This window comes from Macrobrachium nipponense, chromosome 1 (genome assembly GCF_015104395.2).
Source record: "Macrobrachium nipponense isolate FS-2020 chromosome 1, ASM1510439v2, whole genome shotgun sequence".
Lineage (NCBI taxonomy): Eukaryota > Metazoa > Arthropoda > Malacostraca > Decapoda > Palaemonidae > Macrobrachium > Macrobrachium nipponense.
In genome coordinates, this window is record NC_087200.1 from 45,411,005 (window position 1) to 45,428,504 (window position 17,500).

Here is a 17,500-nt window from a genome sequence, read left to right on the forward strand (position 1 = left end):
ATGACAATCACTTCATAAGCAAAACACCCTGAGTATGATTAATGAATGAAGCGCAAGGTTTTGAAATTGTTGTATTACAACTAACCTACTGTTCCTCTGAATTCTCCACATGCATTTATATAATTCTCCACATGCATTTATATATATTCTCCACATGCATTTATATAATTCTCCACATAGTTTATCATATATATATATATATATATATACCACATATATATATATATATATATATATATATATATATATATATATATATATATATATATATATATATATATATATATATATATAAACGTTTGTTTTGACCCCTCTGCCTGGTTTTGAACCGTAGCCATATAAGTTTGATCGAGATCATCCGTATCAAACGTTTTATGGAAATTTTGGTTTTCAGTTTTACTCAAAAAAGGAGTTAGAAACTCGTAGTTGGCCAAGGAATAATTATCATTATATTTTATTAATTCTCACAGGAGGAAACAAGTATTTAACACACTTGGGGCAAAGTGCTTCCCAGGAAACACATCGGTATGTCAGATGGGCTACAGATTCCCTTTTTTTTGGTGGGGGTGGGTGGGTGGGGGGCGGGGTTTGATAAAGATAAGTAGTTGTTACTGAGTTTTAATAACAAATTCATTGGATGAAATACAATTGACAGCTACTAATTTTTGTCACGTAACGGGTTGGATGCCAGGTGAGCACTGGATGAAAATCGGTGAGAAATACTGATGTGAACTCTACAACAAAATGAGTACGAAAAGACAAGTAAGTGTTAACAACTATTTATGAACCAAGAACAGTTATTCTTCTAACATAAGTTAATTGAATATCTCAGAGATAGAGGATGTCTTATTGGTAGACGTTTGAAATACTGACTGATAAGAGATGGTAGCACCACTATACCCAGTGGTGTTGTTGCAGATACTCATTCCATTCGTGTCATGACATAAATTAGCTAAATCAACACACGCCCATTGCCACAAACCAACTAAACCACACAACTAATCATGCGAAATAGTTTATCAAGTGCAGTTGTGGAATCTCCTAAACTCAAAAGGTGTAAGCGAGCAGCTAATCTTTTCCTGCTCTCTGATTACGCCTACTGAATTCAGGTGTATGGGTCTTATTTTCTGTTCCCTCATATTTATCAATTGTAACCTTTTCCTATAACTTATCTCTTTATGCAGGTTGATTTCCGTTTGGAGATCTCTTGGGTTTAGAGTCCGTTGACTCTGCCCATAAGGGTTTTCAGCCGAAGATATAAAGAAAAAAAATAAAGATATGACGTGAATTGTAATGTCTCACTCCGGAGCCATAAATAGTCACCGATTATGCAAGGATGTGTTGCCTCCATTGTTAAGTTGCAGCAGATGTAGAAGCGAAGAAAGCAAAAAAGTCTTGATTCATTAAGAGCAGCGTCGACCGCACCTCATGGTTAATAGACTGGGGATTGTGGCTTTAGTGCTAAATTCAGCTGCGGTTTCCACGGTGTCCTAAAATGACTGTTTGTCTTGGTGCATTTATTGTTTTATTTTGCATTTAATCTTCCTTATATAAGTAACTGAAAAATTATGAAATTGGGGTAAAGAATGATGTCACCGAGACTTTCTTCCTTCCGTCTTCCGCCCTCATTTTGTGGCAATGCTTTAGCAAATATTACAACATGCTTTACTGGTTAACACTTACCACCCCTTTATAAAAAGGCGGGGTGGGAGATAGGGTTAGGGGACCACGCACACATTATAAGGAAAACTCTTGGAACACCAAATCATTAAAGTAACTATCATTGCTGTGACCTTTATGCATGTAATTGCAAATTTTCTCCGAATAAAAATTGATGTTATAACTATTTTTAAAGAAATTGTGATTGAAAATTAAATCACGTTCGAAAGCAATTATTATTATTATTATTATTATTATTATTATTATTATTATTATTATTATTATTATTATTATTTTATTATTATTATTATTATTATTATTATTATTCTCTCTCCTTATGCAATTCAAAGATTACCACAGAACGGGTTGTGAAATAAGCATCATTCGATAATTTTATTTAAAAAAAGATTAAAATCTTAACTCACACCAAATTGCCTTTCCTTGACATATTCTGTCATATTTATGTAAAAATTCATTCTCTGAAAATACTCTTCCTCACGTTAGATATTTTAACAGCATTTTATTTTTCCTGAGTGGAGTCATTACCTTGAATGCTGGATCTCATGTGCTCCTTCTCCTGACTCATTATTATTATTATTATCGTTATTATTATTATTATTATTATTATTATTATTATTATTATTATTATTATTATTATTATTATTATTATTATTATTATTATTATTATTATTATGGAAAGAATGGGAGAATTAACCGAATTTATCTTATGATGAATTTTCTCTATATATCTGATATTCGCTCCTCATAATCAGTGAGACTCCTAAGTAATTAATTTATATTCATGATGTTAATCTGGTATTTCTGTTGTAGAATTGGAAGTCAAGATCTGGTATTTCTGTTGTAGAATTGGATGTCAAGATCTGGTATTTCTGTTGTAGAATTGGATGTCAAGATCGGGTATTTCTTTGGTATCATCAATACTAAAAATATATAGGATATATATTTTAATTGTATGCAAAGCTACATACAGGCGACTACAACAGGATCTTAGAAGGTGATCCCCGCTGGAATACCTATATTTTGCTGGTTTATTAGGCTGGTATTTCTCTAAAGTCGACATGTTTCGACCATTTCCATGGCCTTCTTCTTGATGTTGCAGGGAATGTTCTGAGTGGACACTAAAGGAAGGAATAGATTAAGCCAGCCGTATGCTGACACAGGCTCTTGCTTTTCAGCAGCCCGTAACTGTTGATTTAACATCTGTACCTGTGAACACAACCATTCGGCTCAATTTAACCACTGGGCCGGAAATGAAAGGTATTTAATAACAGCGAGTCCCAGTAAGTGGGAGGACGTGAAAAAGGAAGGGGTAAAACTTAAAGTCAGAAAAATAGGATGTTAAAAAAAATGCAGGGATCTTTGCTGCCTTCTCTGGACCGATCGTGAAGGCTCCTGTAGAAGGGGAAAGCAAGGGGGCAAAAGAGGGACGGAAGGCGAGTGATGATCAGTAGTGAAGGATGAGATGTTTGCTTATACTGCTGATAGCTGTATGCCATCAAGGACTAGCTAATATATTGGTCCTTTAGTGAGATCATGAAATGAAGCGTTATGAACATGGGGGAAAGGGGATTTAGGTGACTTTTGACGAGAGGCTTCTCTCTGCCTTGCTATTCTTCTTTTTTTATTTATATCAGGGGTGCAATGGCCCCAGCCTCGGGTATATGGTTGAACCTCTATATTCCACTAACCTTATATCGGAGGGATCTTTTCAAGGCGTTTCCCATTCCTTTGAGGGCAGCAATCTGCACCTCATTTATACTTGGGCAACTTGGTATTGCCTGCAGATATTTTCTCAGGTTTTTCTTCTTCATTCCTGTAGCCCCTACCACCACAGGTATTATTTCTATTTCCTACAGTTCCCATGTGCTTTACAGGTCGTTCTTTAGGTCCTGGTATTTTGTTATTATATGCTTTTCTTTCTGGCTTATGTTATTCTTAATTTTCAATCTATATCAGGGGTGCAATGGGTCCCAGCCAGGGGTCTATGGTTGCACCTCTAATATTCCGCTAGCCTTATATCCGAGGGCTCTTTTCGAGGTGTTTACTGTTCCTTTGAGGGTAGCAATCTGTACCTCATTTATATTTGGGCAACTTGGTATAGCCTGAAGATATTTTCTCAGGTTTATTTTTTGATAAATTCCGTTGCCCCTACTACCACAGGTATTATTCTATTTCCTTCAGTTTCCATGTGCTTTTCAGGTCATTCTTCAGGTCTTGGTATTTTGTTATTTTATGCCTTCCAGCTCTATTGAGGCCAAAGTCACATTTATAATATTTGCTGTTTTTTCCCCTTTGTTCCAGATCACTAAAATGGTATTATTGTTCTGCGAAGCGTCTCTTCATGTAAAATTAAAAGAGAACCGCATAACTAATGTAAGTATTGGAACGTATAACACATGCCAAATATTTTAGCAGTCCATATTTTTCAGTACTTCAATGCATATATGGTTTTATTTGCATGCTAGTAAAAGACTGTCTTTGTACTTAAAAGGCCTCCCGTTCCCAAGTTCCTGGCTGTCGGCAGTTTACGAACTTCAGAAAGCTGTAACAGTATCGTCTTTCACCTCCTCGTGGCTCTTGGATTATATTTTAATCAGAACAGCGTATTTTAGTTCGGCAAACCAATTATTGCAAAATAAATGAAGATGAAAAGAACCACAGATTCACGAACTTTTCGAAACTATTTCAAATCAATCAACTTCAAGAAATGGTCGTGACGTAATCAGCAGGCAGGCTTAGCTGTAAAGCCAGCTGGTGTGGTAGAAGTAGAACTGCTGTCTGCTGATGCGAAGTGTTTGTGTATCATTCCAACATACCAACCCTCCTGCAGCGTTGCTCTTCGTGAAAGCCCTTAGCCGATGTTTTTAAAATACCACTTCATGATTTCACGAGCAGGGTCTTCATCGAACAAGGCAGGTGGTAGCTTAAAATTACGGCCCTAAGAGTTCTGATTACCCTAAAATTAGGGTATTTTACCCTAAAGCGGAAGCACTGGTCTGTTTGTTTACCTCTTCCAACATGACAACTGTCCCGAACAACGCCTCTTCGAAGAAAGAGCTTCGTCGTTGTTTTTAAAATACCGCCAGACGAAGAGATATCACGAAGAGCCTCCTCATCGAAGCGGAAGATGTTAGCTTAAAAATACGGCTCTGTATATCTTCCTGTTGGAATTTCCTTGTCATAAAAGATAGTAACAGCCCTATTGTAGGTAATTGGATCTGGTTCATGCTCCCACACTTTTTCTTTCACTTCAATTCCGTGATCTTTACATAATTTCCAATGTATATATTTACAGATCTTATTGTCGCGGGCTGTGTAGTGACCATCTGCAACCAGGGTCTGGCAGGCTGATATCAGATGATATCAGCCTGCTGCATGGCAAAACCTATTGAAGCCGTTTGTCAGGAGGCCTTGATCTTGCGCTCCTATTACCAGTCTTTCTCCATCATGACCTAGATCTCCATTTCTTATTCACCTGAGTGACTTCTTTGTCTATGTAACTTTTTGCCAGTTCTTCTTGAAATCTTCCAGCCCTTCCATGGTTTTTCCACCTTTCTATTCTAAGTCTCTCGTGACTATTTATGCCAGTTTGTTTACCTTGGTTGTGGGTAACAGCAGAGAAAAGCTGAAAGTGTTCCAGTGTTTTCAATTATGTTTACCATCATTTTCGTGTGGGTTAAAGGTACCTTCGTGAAATTACTCTGTTTTCTGGATCACTCATTTACCAGGTGCACAAATATCCCAGTCGTAGTCGGCTGATGATGACAGCTAGTCTTCTGGAAGTATTTCTGGAAAGAGAGAGACTTTGTAATTTAGTGCTTTCTCTATACTATTTGGCAGACCTTGATCCTTGAAAAAAAGTTCAACGGACGGATTTCACTATGTGCTTCATTCTGGCAGTACTGAAAAATGTTGCTTTTTATTTGATTGAGGGACCAATTAACGGTGATTCTGGAGAGTGCTTTTTGAAACTTGACCAGCTTCCTCATTTCCTTGGATTGCTATGTGACTTGGGATCCAGTTTAGGGTAATTTTCCTTCCATTGCTCTGATGAACGAGGGCAGCAGTTATTATGCTAGTGAGTATGCGTACATTTTCAGTGAGTGATTGATTCTTTATAGCAAGTATCGCACACTTTGAATTTGATTTGTGTGAATTGTAGTGTCACCTTCTTGGTTTATGGAATCTTCAAGTGCTTTTTTGGATGGCAATTAGCTCAGTTTGTAGAGTGGACACATTGTTGGATAGTCTCCAACCACTTTTAAGGGAAGTGGAAACTACTGCTGCAGCTGCAGCTGGTATATCTCGGTCAACCGAGCCGTCTGCATAGTAGGTATTGGGAGCATTTCTGTTATTTATGGCTATTTGTGCCGCATGTCTAAGTTGAATAGGTGTGTAGAGTGTTTTATTCATTGTGAGCAGAGTGAAGTTGAAGTTGATGGGGAGCGGGACCCAAAGGGGAAGGTCATTGTAGTCATTGTTGGAAGCTTCTTTCTTTGTTGCAGCAGCTTCTTTTTGCATATTTGTTCTTCTCAGGCTAGTGAGAAGATTTCCCCATATGGTTTTTATATAATAATAATAATAATAATAATAATAATAATAATAATAATAATAATAATAATAATAATAATAATAATAATAATATACTTAGGAAGCAGACCCTCTCTCAAGCATACTTTATTAAAAGTAATGGCTACTTCAGCAGCATTACACTTGTAGAGATTCTTCTCTATTTTCCGAATAGCGGCTTTTTCCGTGCTACTTAGACAGGCTAGTAGAGCGCCTATGGAGGTCATGATCAAATACAGAGTCAAAATTGGTGTATATATTTGAATTTTACAGACAAACTATGATACCATAGTTATCAAAGTCATTAACGATATATATATATATATATATATATATATATATATATATATATATATATATATATATATATATATATATATGTCTCTCTCTCTCTCTCTCTTTCTTGAAGCAAGCGAGCTTTCGTCTGGAGCTGCCAGACATCCTCGGGCTGGGAAGCTGAGGGTGGACTGATCTTGAAGCGGTGTCCGTCCTCGTTATATTTTGGAGTTGACAGCAGGGGGTCTGCCCATGCTGATCTACTATTGGCTTGTGGCGGTAAGGTCTTCGTTTTCATTGGTGGCTTGAACCGGGTCTCAAGCCACTTTCCACGCGTCGATGGTTGTGATACTGTAAGTCCTGCAGCCGCCTAGACCTCCTTAGCGGCGCGGTTACGTCGATGGGCGTTTCGCTATGCTGCGGGACGTCACGGCTAACTTGATTATGGTTGGCTGCAGGAGTATCTCGTTCGGGGGCGTTGTCTTCCGTGGAGTTGTCGTGCACGGTGGTGTCATTGTTATTGGCAGGTCTTCTCATACTCGTAAGGAGGAGAAATTCTTCCTGCGTCGTATTTAGTGTAGGTTTTACTTGCTGGATGAGAAGCGCCTCCAGCAGGCGTAACCGACGGGCATCAGGGGCCTTCCCGATGATCTTCGTGTTTTGGATGATCACATCCCGGGAGATGGCCTCTTGATGTTTGGTGCGTGCGGGATTCTTGATAGCCCCCTCTTGGGCGTGGCATGAGAGTCTCTTCGACAGGCGCATGGTAGTCATACCAACGTAGGTGCCGCTGCAACCGCGGACTGGGCATGTATACTGGTACACCACGTGCGTCTGCTTCAGGGGGTCTCGTACCTGTGGAGAGGGGCTATTTTTCATAATAAGGTCGCGCGTCCTCCGATTCTGGTAGTAGATAATTAGGTCGATATTTTTGGTGTCGTCGGTCGGGGATACATTTTCAGAAATAATTTTCTTGACTGAGTCCTCTTCTTTACGGTAATGTGAACTCATGAAGGCTTTATAATACAGCTTGATATTATCCTGGGGGCGGGGTTGCGGGCTCTCACTACCGTACCATTTCTCCAGGGCTGTTATTTACGAGTACTTGGGAGGCGCGGTCGAGTTCGTGATGAGTGTCCTGCCAGGTCGAGCAGTGGGAGAGGGCTCTCTTGACGAAGGCCCTGACGGTCGTGCTTTTGAATCTGGCGGGGCACTCGCTGTCACCATTGAGGCAAAGTCCTAGGTTGGTTTTCTTTGTGTAGACGGAAGTACAGAGGCCGTCTTCCGTCTTACTCACAAGGACGTCGAGGAAGGGGAGCCGATCGTCGGTGCTGTATTCAACCGTGTAATTCAGCACGCTGCACTGCTGAAATGCCTGACGGAGGGCTTCTACCTCATTCTCGGCGTCGACTTGAACAAAGATGTCGTCGATATATCGTCCATATCTGCGGGGTTGCTGCATCCTAGCGAAGACTCGTTCCTCCACGGTTCCCATGTAAAAGTTAGCGAAGAGTACCCCCAGTGGGGAGCCCATCGCTACGCCGTCCTTTTGGCGGTACATATGTACCGGTGGGTGGAGAAAGGGGCCTTCTTCGTGCAGATCTCCAGCAGCGTACGGAGCGAGGCTTCGGGTATGTTGAGGGGCGCCGTCGACTGACTCCTGTAGACACGCTCAAGGATGATGTCAATGGTTTCGTCTACAGGCACGTTGGTAAACAGGGACTATACGTCCAGCGAGGCGATAATCCCGGTGCCAGGGGCGTCCTTGATGACTTCTAGGAATTCTACTGACGACTGCAGGCTGTACCGACTCAGGACGTAGGGGGTCAAAATTTGGCTAAGACGTTTAGCCAAGGCGTAAGTAGGGGCGGGCGTCTGGCTGATGATCGGCCGGAGAAGGTTTCCTGGTTTGTGAGTTTTTATGTTACCGTATAGATAACCCAGAAAAGGACAGAATTTAATATCCAATCACCTAAACCTTCAAAGAGCTATAAAGGAAAGAACGGCATTATGATAATCTTTATTCATTTAAACGCTACCACTGGAATTTTCTGTCTTGCGTCAGTCTCTGTTGGTAAATTTCTTTTAGGTCGAAACAAATGGCAACTGATTTTGAATAGATCATTAGCGAACTATTTCTGTGGAAACTTATCCCAAAGAGTTTAAAACAAGTCAGCGACTGTTAATGGAGAACGAACCTTTGCAAACACTGGATAATCGTATGGAGCACTTATTAGAAACTACCCATAAGTTGTTAACTTAAATTAAACTTGTTTGTGATGTGTGGTGTATGTGCGATAAGTTACCGACATGTTTTTATGGCATGTTTTACTGCAGTGTGGATGCATGTCTGTAAATACATTAACCTTACGACAAAATCAGTGATAAATTAGTCTAATTGGATGTTTAAAAGCGTGTAGAATTAACAGGTGGTATATTTCTATTGGCTTGAAAATAACTGGTGGCCTATAGTTACAGGAATAAACACCCTTATTCCCACAATATGTTTTGCCCAATGGGTGCGACAAATGCCTACTTAGCTCTATGTTGTCTGAATTATCTGCGGATAGCTTACATTGCCTTAATTATTTGCGGATAGCTCTGTGTTACCTTAATTATCTGTGGATAACTCTACGTTGCCTTATCTGCAGATAGCTCTACGTTGCCTTAATCATCTACGGATACGTTGCCTTGGTTATTTGCGGATAGCTGTATGTTACTTAATTATCTGGGAATAGTGCTACGTTCCATCCGTTATCTGCAGAGAGTTCTACGTTGACTTAATACCTGCAAATGGCTCTACGTTGCCTTAATTAGCTACGATTATATCTACGTTGTGTAATTAACTGCATATAGCTTAACGTTGCCTTAATTATCTGTGGATAGCTCTATATTGCCTTAATTGTATGTGGATAGTTCTATGTTCCCTCAATTATCTGCGGGTAGCTATACGTTGCATTAATTATATGCGAATAGCTCTCCGTTGTCTTAATTAACTGTATGAATCATTTGTGTATAACTTTAAATTGCCCAAATCATCTGCAGATAGCTCTACATTGCTTTAGTTATCTGAGGATAGCTCTATGTTACCTTAATTTTTTATGGATAACTCTACATTGCCTCAATTCTCTGCAAATAACTCTACGTTGCCTTAATTACTTTCCCATAGCTCTGCAATACTATAGTTACCAGCCATTAGCTCTCCATAGCATTGGGAAATGTGCGGTTGGAATTGCTAAAGAGATTCATTATTGAGGAGTCTTCTTTACAATAAATGATAACATACCAAAGGTAAATGAACGTGAATTTATTATGCCAGTCTTTTTCCATTTTGGCTTTGATCCACCACAGTTTAGTAAGTAATTGGTACAAGTATTGCATAGATAAACATAAGCCTAATGAATTTTTCCCCTTAATTCTGACTTAAGGTTTATTATCATTTAAGTACTTATCATTTCATTCAACATTTTTACTCTGGTCTATTATAAATTGTTTTTAATATGTCCATATTATTAATTTTAACAGCCTCTTGAGCATGAATGACACAAGTTCATGTTTGAAATTAAAAACGTCCGATAAGGCCATAGAGGGACAATAGTAACAGGAAACGTTGATATGTACTCTTGTACTACTACTTACACAAACTGATAGCCTGAAGGTTTCATCTTAGGTTCTGCAGTCAGAGGAAATCAGATGGATTGACAGAATCCGGGCTATAACCTTCAGAGAGGCCAGGGTTTCTGGCGCATAATTCATTTCACGTTCCTGGATAGCTAAATACATTAAAAGAGATGAATCCTTTCTTAAAGGAAACTGGAACAAAAATCCATATCACTGTCATCGTGTAAAGATTGAGAATCTTGGAAGGCCTGAAATCCTTTCTCAGAAGTCAAAAGAAATCATAGCTGAGGTAGTGGGTAGACCAAGAAAGTCTTTACGTAAATTGGCGCTTGAACTAGAAACAAAAAGTGGAAAGAACAGAAGTTATAGTGCTGTATATCGTGAGTTGAAAAAAATCTGGTATCAAGCCATTTCATGTTATCAGAAAGCCCAACATCACTCAGCAACAGAGAGAAGACAGTGCATGGTTTTGTGGTTCATTGATATGTACTCTTGTACTACTACTTACACAAACTGATAGCCTGAAGGTTTCATCTTAGGTTCTGCAGTCAGAGGAAATCAGATGGATTGACAGAATCTGGGCTATAACCTTCAGAGAGGCCAGGGTTTCTGGCGCATAATTCATTTCACGTTCCTGGATAGCTAAATACATTAAAAGAGATTAATCCTTTCTTAAAGGAAACTGGAACAAAAATCCATATGACTGTCATCGTGTAAAGATTGAGAATCTTGGAAGGCCTGAAATCCTTTCTCAGGAGTCAAAAGAAATCATAGCTGAGGTAGTGGGTAGACCAAGAAAGTCTTTACGTAAATTGGCGCTTGAACTAGAAACAAAAAGTGGAAAGAACAGAAGTTATAGTGCTGTATATCGTGAGTTGAAAAAATCTGGTATCAAGTCATTTCATGTTATCAGAAAGCCCAACATCACTCAGCAACAGAGAGAAGACCGTGCATGGTTTTGTGGTTCATTTCTTAAAGATTGGGATGAAGCTGAGTTTCTCCATGTTACCGCATCAGATAAATTCTTCATTTACACAGTCAGGAAACCAAATCATAAAAATGACATCATTTGGGCTGCAAAGTTGGATGATATCAGTGATGACGTCCGCTATTGCCAAGTTTTGAAATTTCCTGAATGTTTGGGAACTTTTCTGTTTCACAGCCAAATGGTTAATATGGCTCATCAAAGAAAAAGGACAGTCATGGAATGGCGAATACTTCAGAGAAACTGTGCTTACTGATGGAGTATTTCCTTTCCTCAAAGATCCTGAAAAGTGCTATCTGCTGAAGAGGTCACATTTTTTCATGATCAGGCACCATGTTTCAGGGCTCTTCAGTCACAGGAGCTGCTTCGAAACAGTGGTATCGATTTGGTAGTTTCTTAAAGGATTGTGTTGAAGTGCTCATAGTGAACTATGATGGTATATCAAGCCTTGATGACCTGCGAAGAGAGGTGACCGAAGTGCTCAGGGAAATGGAGTTTGAATCTCATCTTTTTTGCAATTTGCTGAAATCATACTCCTCAAGAATGCAGGCTGTGGTACAGGCAGATGGAAGCCACACAAAATATTAAATACTCAGAGAGAAACTTAAATAAATACCTGTTCTGAATTACTTTAGTTTTTGTCCATATCAATTTAATTTATGCTGTAGAGGGGGGTTGTGGCTCTAATTTCGAAACCCCTTGTATATATATATTCACATATATAATTACGATTTAGTTATTACTACTCATAAATAGTTAAACAGACCAATAAGGAATTGCCATTAAATAAATCGATATTACTTTGCTTCCATTTCATTTTGCACATTTACTGTAATCGATGCATCTCTCACCTTTTGACCAAGCGAGTTTTATATCTATCCATCTATCTATCTATATCTACCTATCTATCTTTCTATCTATCTATCTATCTATCTATCTATCTATCTATCTATATATGTGTATATATATATATATATATATATATATATATATATATATATACATATACTATATACATACATACAATACTTCAGAGAAACTGTGCTTACTGGTGGAGTATTTCCTTTCCTCAAAGATCCTGAAAAGTGTTATCTGTTGAAGAAGTCACATTTTTGCATGACCAGGCACCATGTTTCAAGGCTCTTCAGTCACAGGAGCTGCTTCGAAACAGTGGTATCGATTTGGTAGTTTCTTAAAGGATCGTGTTGAAGTGCTCATAGTGAACTATGATGGTATATCAAGCCTTGATGACCTGCGAAGAAAGGTGACCGGAGTGCTCAGGGAAATGGAGTTTGAATCACATCTTTTTTGCAATTTGCTGAAATCTTACTCCTCAAGAATGCAGGCTATGGTGCAGGAAGATGGAAGCCACACAAAATATTAAATGCTCAGAGAGAAACTTAATAAATAAATACCTGTTCTGAATTACTTTAGTTTTTGTCCATATCAATTTAATTTATGCTGTAGAGGGGGGTTGTGGTTCTAATTTCTAAACACCTTGTATATATATATATATATATATATATATATATATATATATATATATATATATATATATATATATATATATATTTATTCACATATATAATTACGATTTAGTTATTACTACTCCTTAAATAGTTAAACAGACCAATAAGGAATTACCATTAAATAAATCGATATTGCTTTGCTTCCATTTCATTTTGCACATTTACTGTAATCGATGCATCTCTCACCTTTTGACCAAGCGAGTTTTATATCTATCTATCTATCTATCTATCTATACATATATCTATATATATATATATATATATATATATATATATATATATATATATATATATATATACTATATATATATATTTAAAACTGGGTGGTTCGAAATTAGAGCCCCCTCTCCACTGAACAAATGGAAAGTTATGAAGTTTTCTGCTATAGCCTATCTACAGGTACATTATCAAAAGTTTCCATTAAGCTATTTTTCATTTTACATTTCTTGTATTTTCAGACTGAGTGACAGAGTTAGACACAGCCATGGGTAAATCAGATGGATTGACCGAATTGAGGCTATAACCTTCAGAGAGGCCAGGGATGCTGGCGCATCCTCCATTTCACGTTCTTGGATAGTTAAATACATTACAAGAGATGAATCCTTTGTTAAAAGAAACTGGAACAAAAATCCATATGACTGTTATCGCGAAAAGGGTGAGAATCTTGGAAGGCCTGAAGTCCTTTCTCAGGAGTCAAAAGACATCATAGTTGAGGTAGTGAGTAGACCAAGAAAGTCTTTGCGTAAATTGGCCATTTCATGTTATCAGCGAGCCCAACATCACTCAGCAACAGAGAGAAGACCGTGCATGGTTTTGTGGTTCGTTTCTTAAAGATTGGGATAAAGCTGACTTTCTCCATGTTACCGCATCATATGAATTCTTCATTTACATATTTAGGAAGCCAAATCATAAAAATGATATCATTTGGTCAGCAAAGTTGGATGATATCAGTGATGATGTGCACTATCGCCAAGTTGTGAAATTTCCTGAACGTTTGGGCATTTTCTCTGTTTCACAGCCAAATAGTTAATGTAGATCATCAAAGAAAAAGGACAGTCATGGAATGGCAAATACTTCAGAGAAACTGTGCTTACTGGTGGAGTATTTCCTTTCCTCAAAGATCCTGAAAAAGTGTTATCTGTTGAAGAAGTCACATTTTTGCATGATATGGCACCATGTTTTAAGGCTCTTCACACAAAGGAGCAGCTTCAAAACTGTGGTATCGATTTCTTCTGGAGGCCACACAAAACATTAAATGTTCAGAGAGAAACTTAAATAAATACCTGTTCTGAATTACTTTTGTTTTTTGTCCATATCAATTTAATTTATGCTGTAGAGGGGGGGGGGGGGGGCCCTCTAATTTTGAAACACCCTGTATATATATATCCATATATATATATACTATATATATATATATATATATATATATATATATAATATATATATATATATGTCTATATATATATATATATATATATATATTATATACCAGGACATCATTTTCATAAATATTTATAACAGCAAGGCCAACAAGAATGTATTAAGAATATATCAAATACAGTCACGATTGATAAATGAAACCAAGAAACAGAAGAAAATAGAAAAATAGGCGGTGCAAAGGACATCAGGTCAGAGTCAATTATGTCTCAACAAAAGTTACGCAAATACAGCAACTAACTTTGACAGATCGTGGCGAGCTTTCAAACCACCGATGCCTCGTTGGAACGCGGTGGTTTGAGACACTTTTAAGCAGCCGTTTACTTCTGTGCGAAATCGTGTTTGACATTTCTTTCGACATGATTCGCAAAATGCAATAATTGCTTAATATTCTCGCTCGAGGCCTGAGATCGGGAATAATGAAGAAGAGAGATTTTCTCATGTCTGTCGTTTCTGAGTCTTACGGCTCAGAATATGGTTGTTATTATATTTGATAAATAGCCTAACGTTTAGTTATCAACCAGGAGAATTTTTCGTGTAGGACACTGTATTAGCAATAAAGGAATGTTTGGGCCGGTTAAGGGCAGACCTAAACTTTAGTTAGACCATAACGTTTTGCAAAATTTGAAGATTTAAATATCACGGTGGATATGTAAAAAAAAGTTCTAGTTTCCACAAATTGAAATCGAATATTGACAGAAAGTGAGCGCTCTGGATTTGACATATTATTATTTATCTTGAATTATATTCGACCTTGAAAAAACATTTTTCTATAGGGGAAACCTAATCCATAATATCTTGAAACTGTCTTTGAGTTATTTTTCAAGCTTTTCCTGAAAAAGGATTCGAAATTGCAGTGCAATAGCCTAACCTAACATAAAGAAAATACAAATAATTGCCAAAAGCATATATGAATATATATATTGATATTCGACCAATAACTCAGAATGACATTTGTAAATAATATCATTATAGACAATATCTAGTAAAAAATCAAACAAACAAACAAACAAACAAAAAAACAAATCAAGGTAATGTTTAGAAATGTGAAGGTAGGTCAGGGGACCAGCAATCATGCAATGCTGAATGTTGTTAACATTGGTCAGTTTGCGTCGTGTTTGTACTGCAACATTTGCAACCATGCGGACATGTTGGGAGGTCTAAATAATTGGGAACAGTAGGGCGTATATTTCTAAATACTTTCAGCACCTTCATTAACAAATAAGGCAATATTCTCCTGCAAGGATATAATAAAGATAAATAAGAAGGAATAATTAGGTAAAAGTCAGTTCGATTTGCTTTTTTATTAGTTCCACGCGAGTTGCGAATTCTGAAGTTACGTTTGATAAATACAACTTTCGATTCATAAATAATGCACTGAAGTTATTTAGACTATCACAGTGAGATGACTAGAGAACTGCTTTCTTTCACGTTTGTTTCAGGTTCTTTTTGACTAATTTGGGTGAAAAACTATGCGCAGGAACCTTTCGGTCAACCAGCGCGGCAAGTTCTTCTCGGCGTCATGCCAGAGGACCCTTGGGATCTAAGCAACCTTCAGGAGAAATATAAGAGTTGCTGTAGAGTTTTGTATAACCCGCTTGTGCTCTCAGGTCTTGTTAAAGATGGCGAGAGAAGACGTAAGATTCACAAAGAGTAGGTGAGGTCCTTGACTTGCATTTGGTCATTCATTCGAGGCGAGAGATTTGTGGACGCAATGGCTTTCTTAGTGGTCGATGGTGAAGGCGCCCAAGAGGCAGGCGCAGCTTGCGGGCAGTTTGAAGGTCTCGATGGCGAAGGGGAAGTACTGGTCGTAGGGGTCGTAGACGAGGAAGCGGTGGTAGATGGACTTCTGCAGGCACTTGGAGTCGTAGCACTCGGGCACCAGAGGGCAGGCGTCGCCTCCGGTTAGGCACTCTTCGACGCGTGTGGTCTGGGTGAGAGTCTCGTAGTGGACGTCGACGTTGTTGACGATGACTCTCCACTTGCCCTCGGTGTTGACGGCGCGGAGTGGTCTGACGTAGGCGGTCTCGGAGGGGCAGAGGTAGGTCTCCTCCGCCAGGGTCTTGGGTCGGTTCACAGACAGTGCTGTGTTGAGGTCGGCTACGTCGGCGTAAACAGACAAGACCTTTTCGTAGTGGTATTCAGCTGCGTGTTTGATCTCGTAGGTTGGATACTCGGCATCTTCAAGGCACCAGGGTTTGGTCGTGTTGGCGGCGCAGGCTGGCACTGCAGGCTCGTGGTGTTTGTAGGATGGTTGCGGATGGTAGGAAGGCTGGTGGTAGGATGGTTGATGGTAGGAAGGTTGGGGGTGATAGGATGGTCTAGGATGAGGATGTTTATCAGCTAGGACGATGGCTGCAAGAGCCAATGACACCTGTCGGGAAGGATTAGAACAATGTTATAACAACGCTTTATATGCATGTTTACGTACGGGCCACATTTGTATGCATACGTGGAAAAGTTCAAGCGAGGATCCAGAACATTACAAGTCAAGCATTTTCCTCCTTCCATTTTAATGCATTCCGATCTGTTTATTAATCTATTTTTCCTCTTTTAATATAGTGAGGTCTCTTCTTTCTGTATCTCCCTTCACCTCCTCTTACTCCTTCATAATTAACACTATATTCTTTGGAAGCCAGAATTTCAAGTCAGTGGTCCCTGTTGGCTTGTTTATATGAATAGGGCTCATCTGAATAATAATAATAATAATAATAATAATAATAATAATAATAATAATAATAATAATAAACAACATGATATTAGGAAGCTTGAATTTCAAGTTAATGGTCCCTGTCGGCTTGTTCTATATAAATAGGGTTCACATTTTGAATAATAATATTAATAATAATAACAATAAGTGTTGACGTGTAAGTAGCCATATAAACGCGAAGGTAATACTCTTCAGGAATCCCAAGGATACTTACTGCTTTTCAGCTAATTACAGTAGAATAACAGAACGGAAATCGCAAAGGAGAGAGAGAGAGAGAGAGAGAGAGAGAGAGAGAGAGAGAGAGAGAAGACGGCCACTTACCACAAATCTCATAGCCATGTTTGATGTAACCCCTTCACGTCACTAGATGGAACTGTGTGTTCCTGACAGCCTCCGCTTCCCTTTATATACGAGTGGCCAGTGAGACCGCAAAACCCTCACGGAGAATATTAACCAACCGTGCCGGACTGGTCTGGTCCCCTCCTTGATTTCTGGCTGCGTTTTTTCCCTTAATGAAGACCACAGACAGGGATGCCATTTATCAAAATAAGTTACTGGTTGCTAACGCAATTGGACTGATGCGTATCGTGAGGAAATGCAAAAGGGTACGATAAAAAAACTGTTAACAAATTCTTGTAATATTTATGCCTCTACTCCTGAAGGTTAAACTAATAAAAAGGAAAGATGCCATAA

At 38.6% G+C, this 17,500-nt stretch overlaps 1 protein-coding gene across 1 annotated transcript; it reads right to left on the minus strand.

The window, feature by feature from the left end:
- Nucleotides 1–15,386: 15,386 nt before the first annotated feature.
- Nucleotides 15,387–17,191, minus strand: LOC135220151 (neurotrophin 1-like). Its single transcript, XM_064257443.1, has 2 exons — nucleotides 17,129–17,191; nucleotides 15,387–16,471 (listed from the first exon to the last, which is right to left on the minus strand). The coding sequence occupies exons 1-2, from the start codon at nucleotides 17,144–17,146 to the stop codon at nucleotides 15,821–15,823; spliced, it is 669 nt and encodes a 222-aa protein (XP_064113513.1). The 5' UTR covers nucleotides 17,147–17,191; the 3' UTR covers nucleotides 15,387–15,820.
- Between the last annotated feature and the right edge of the window lie 309 nt (nucleotides 17,192–17,500).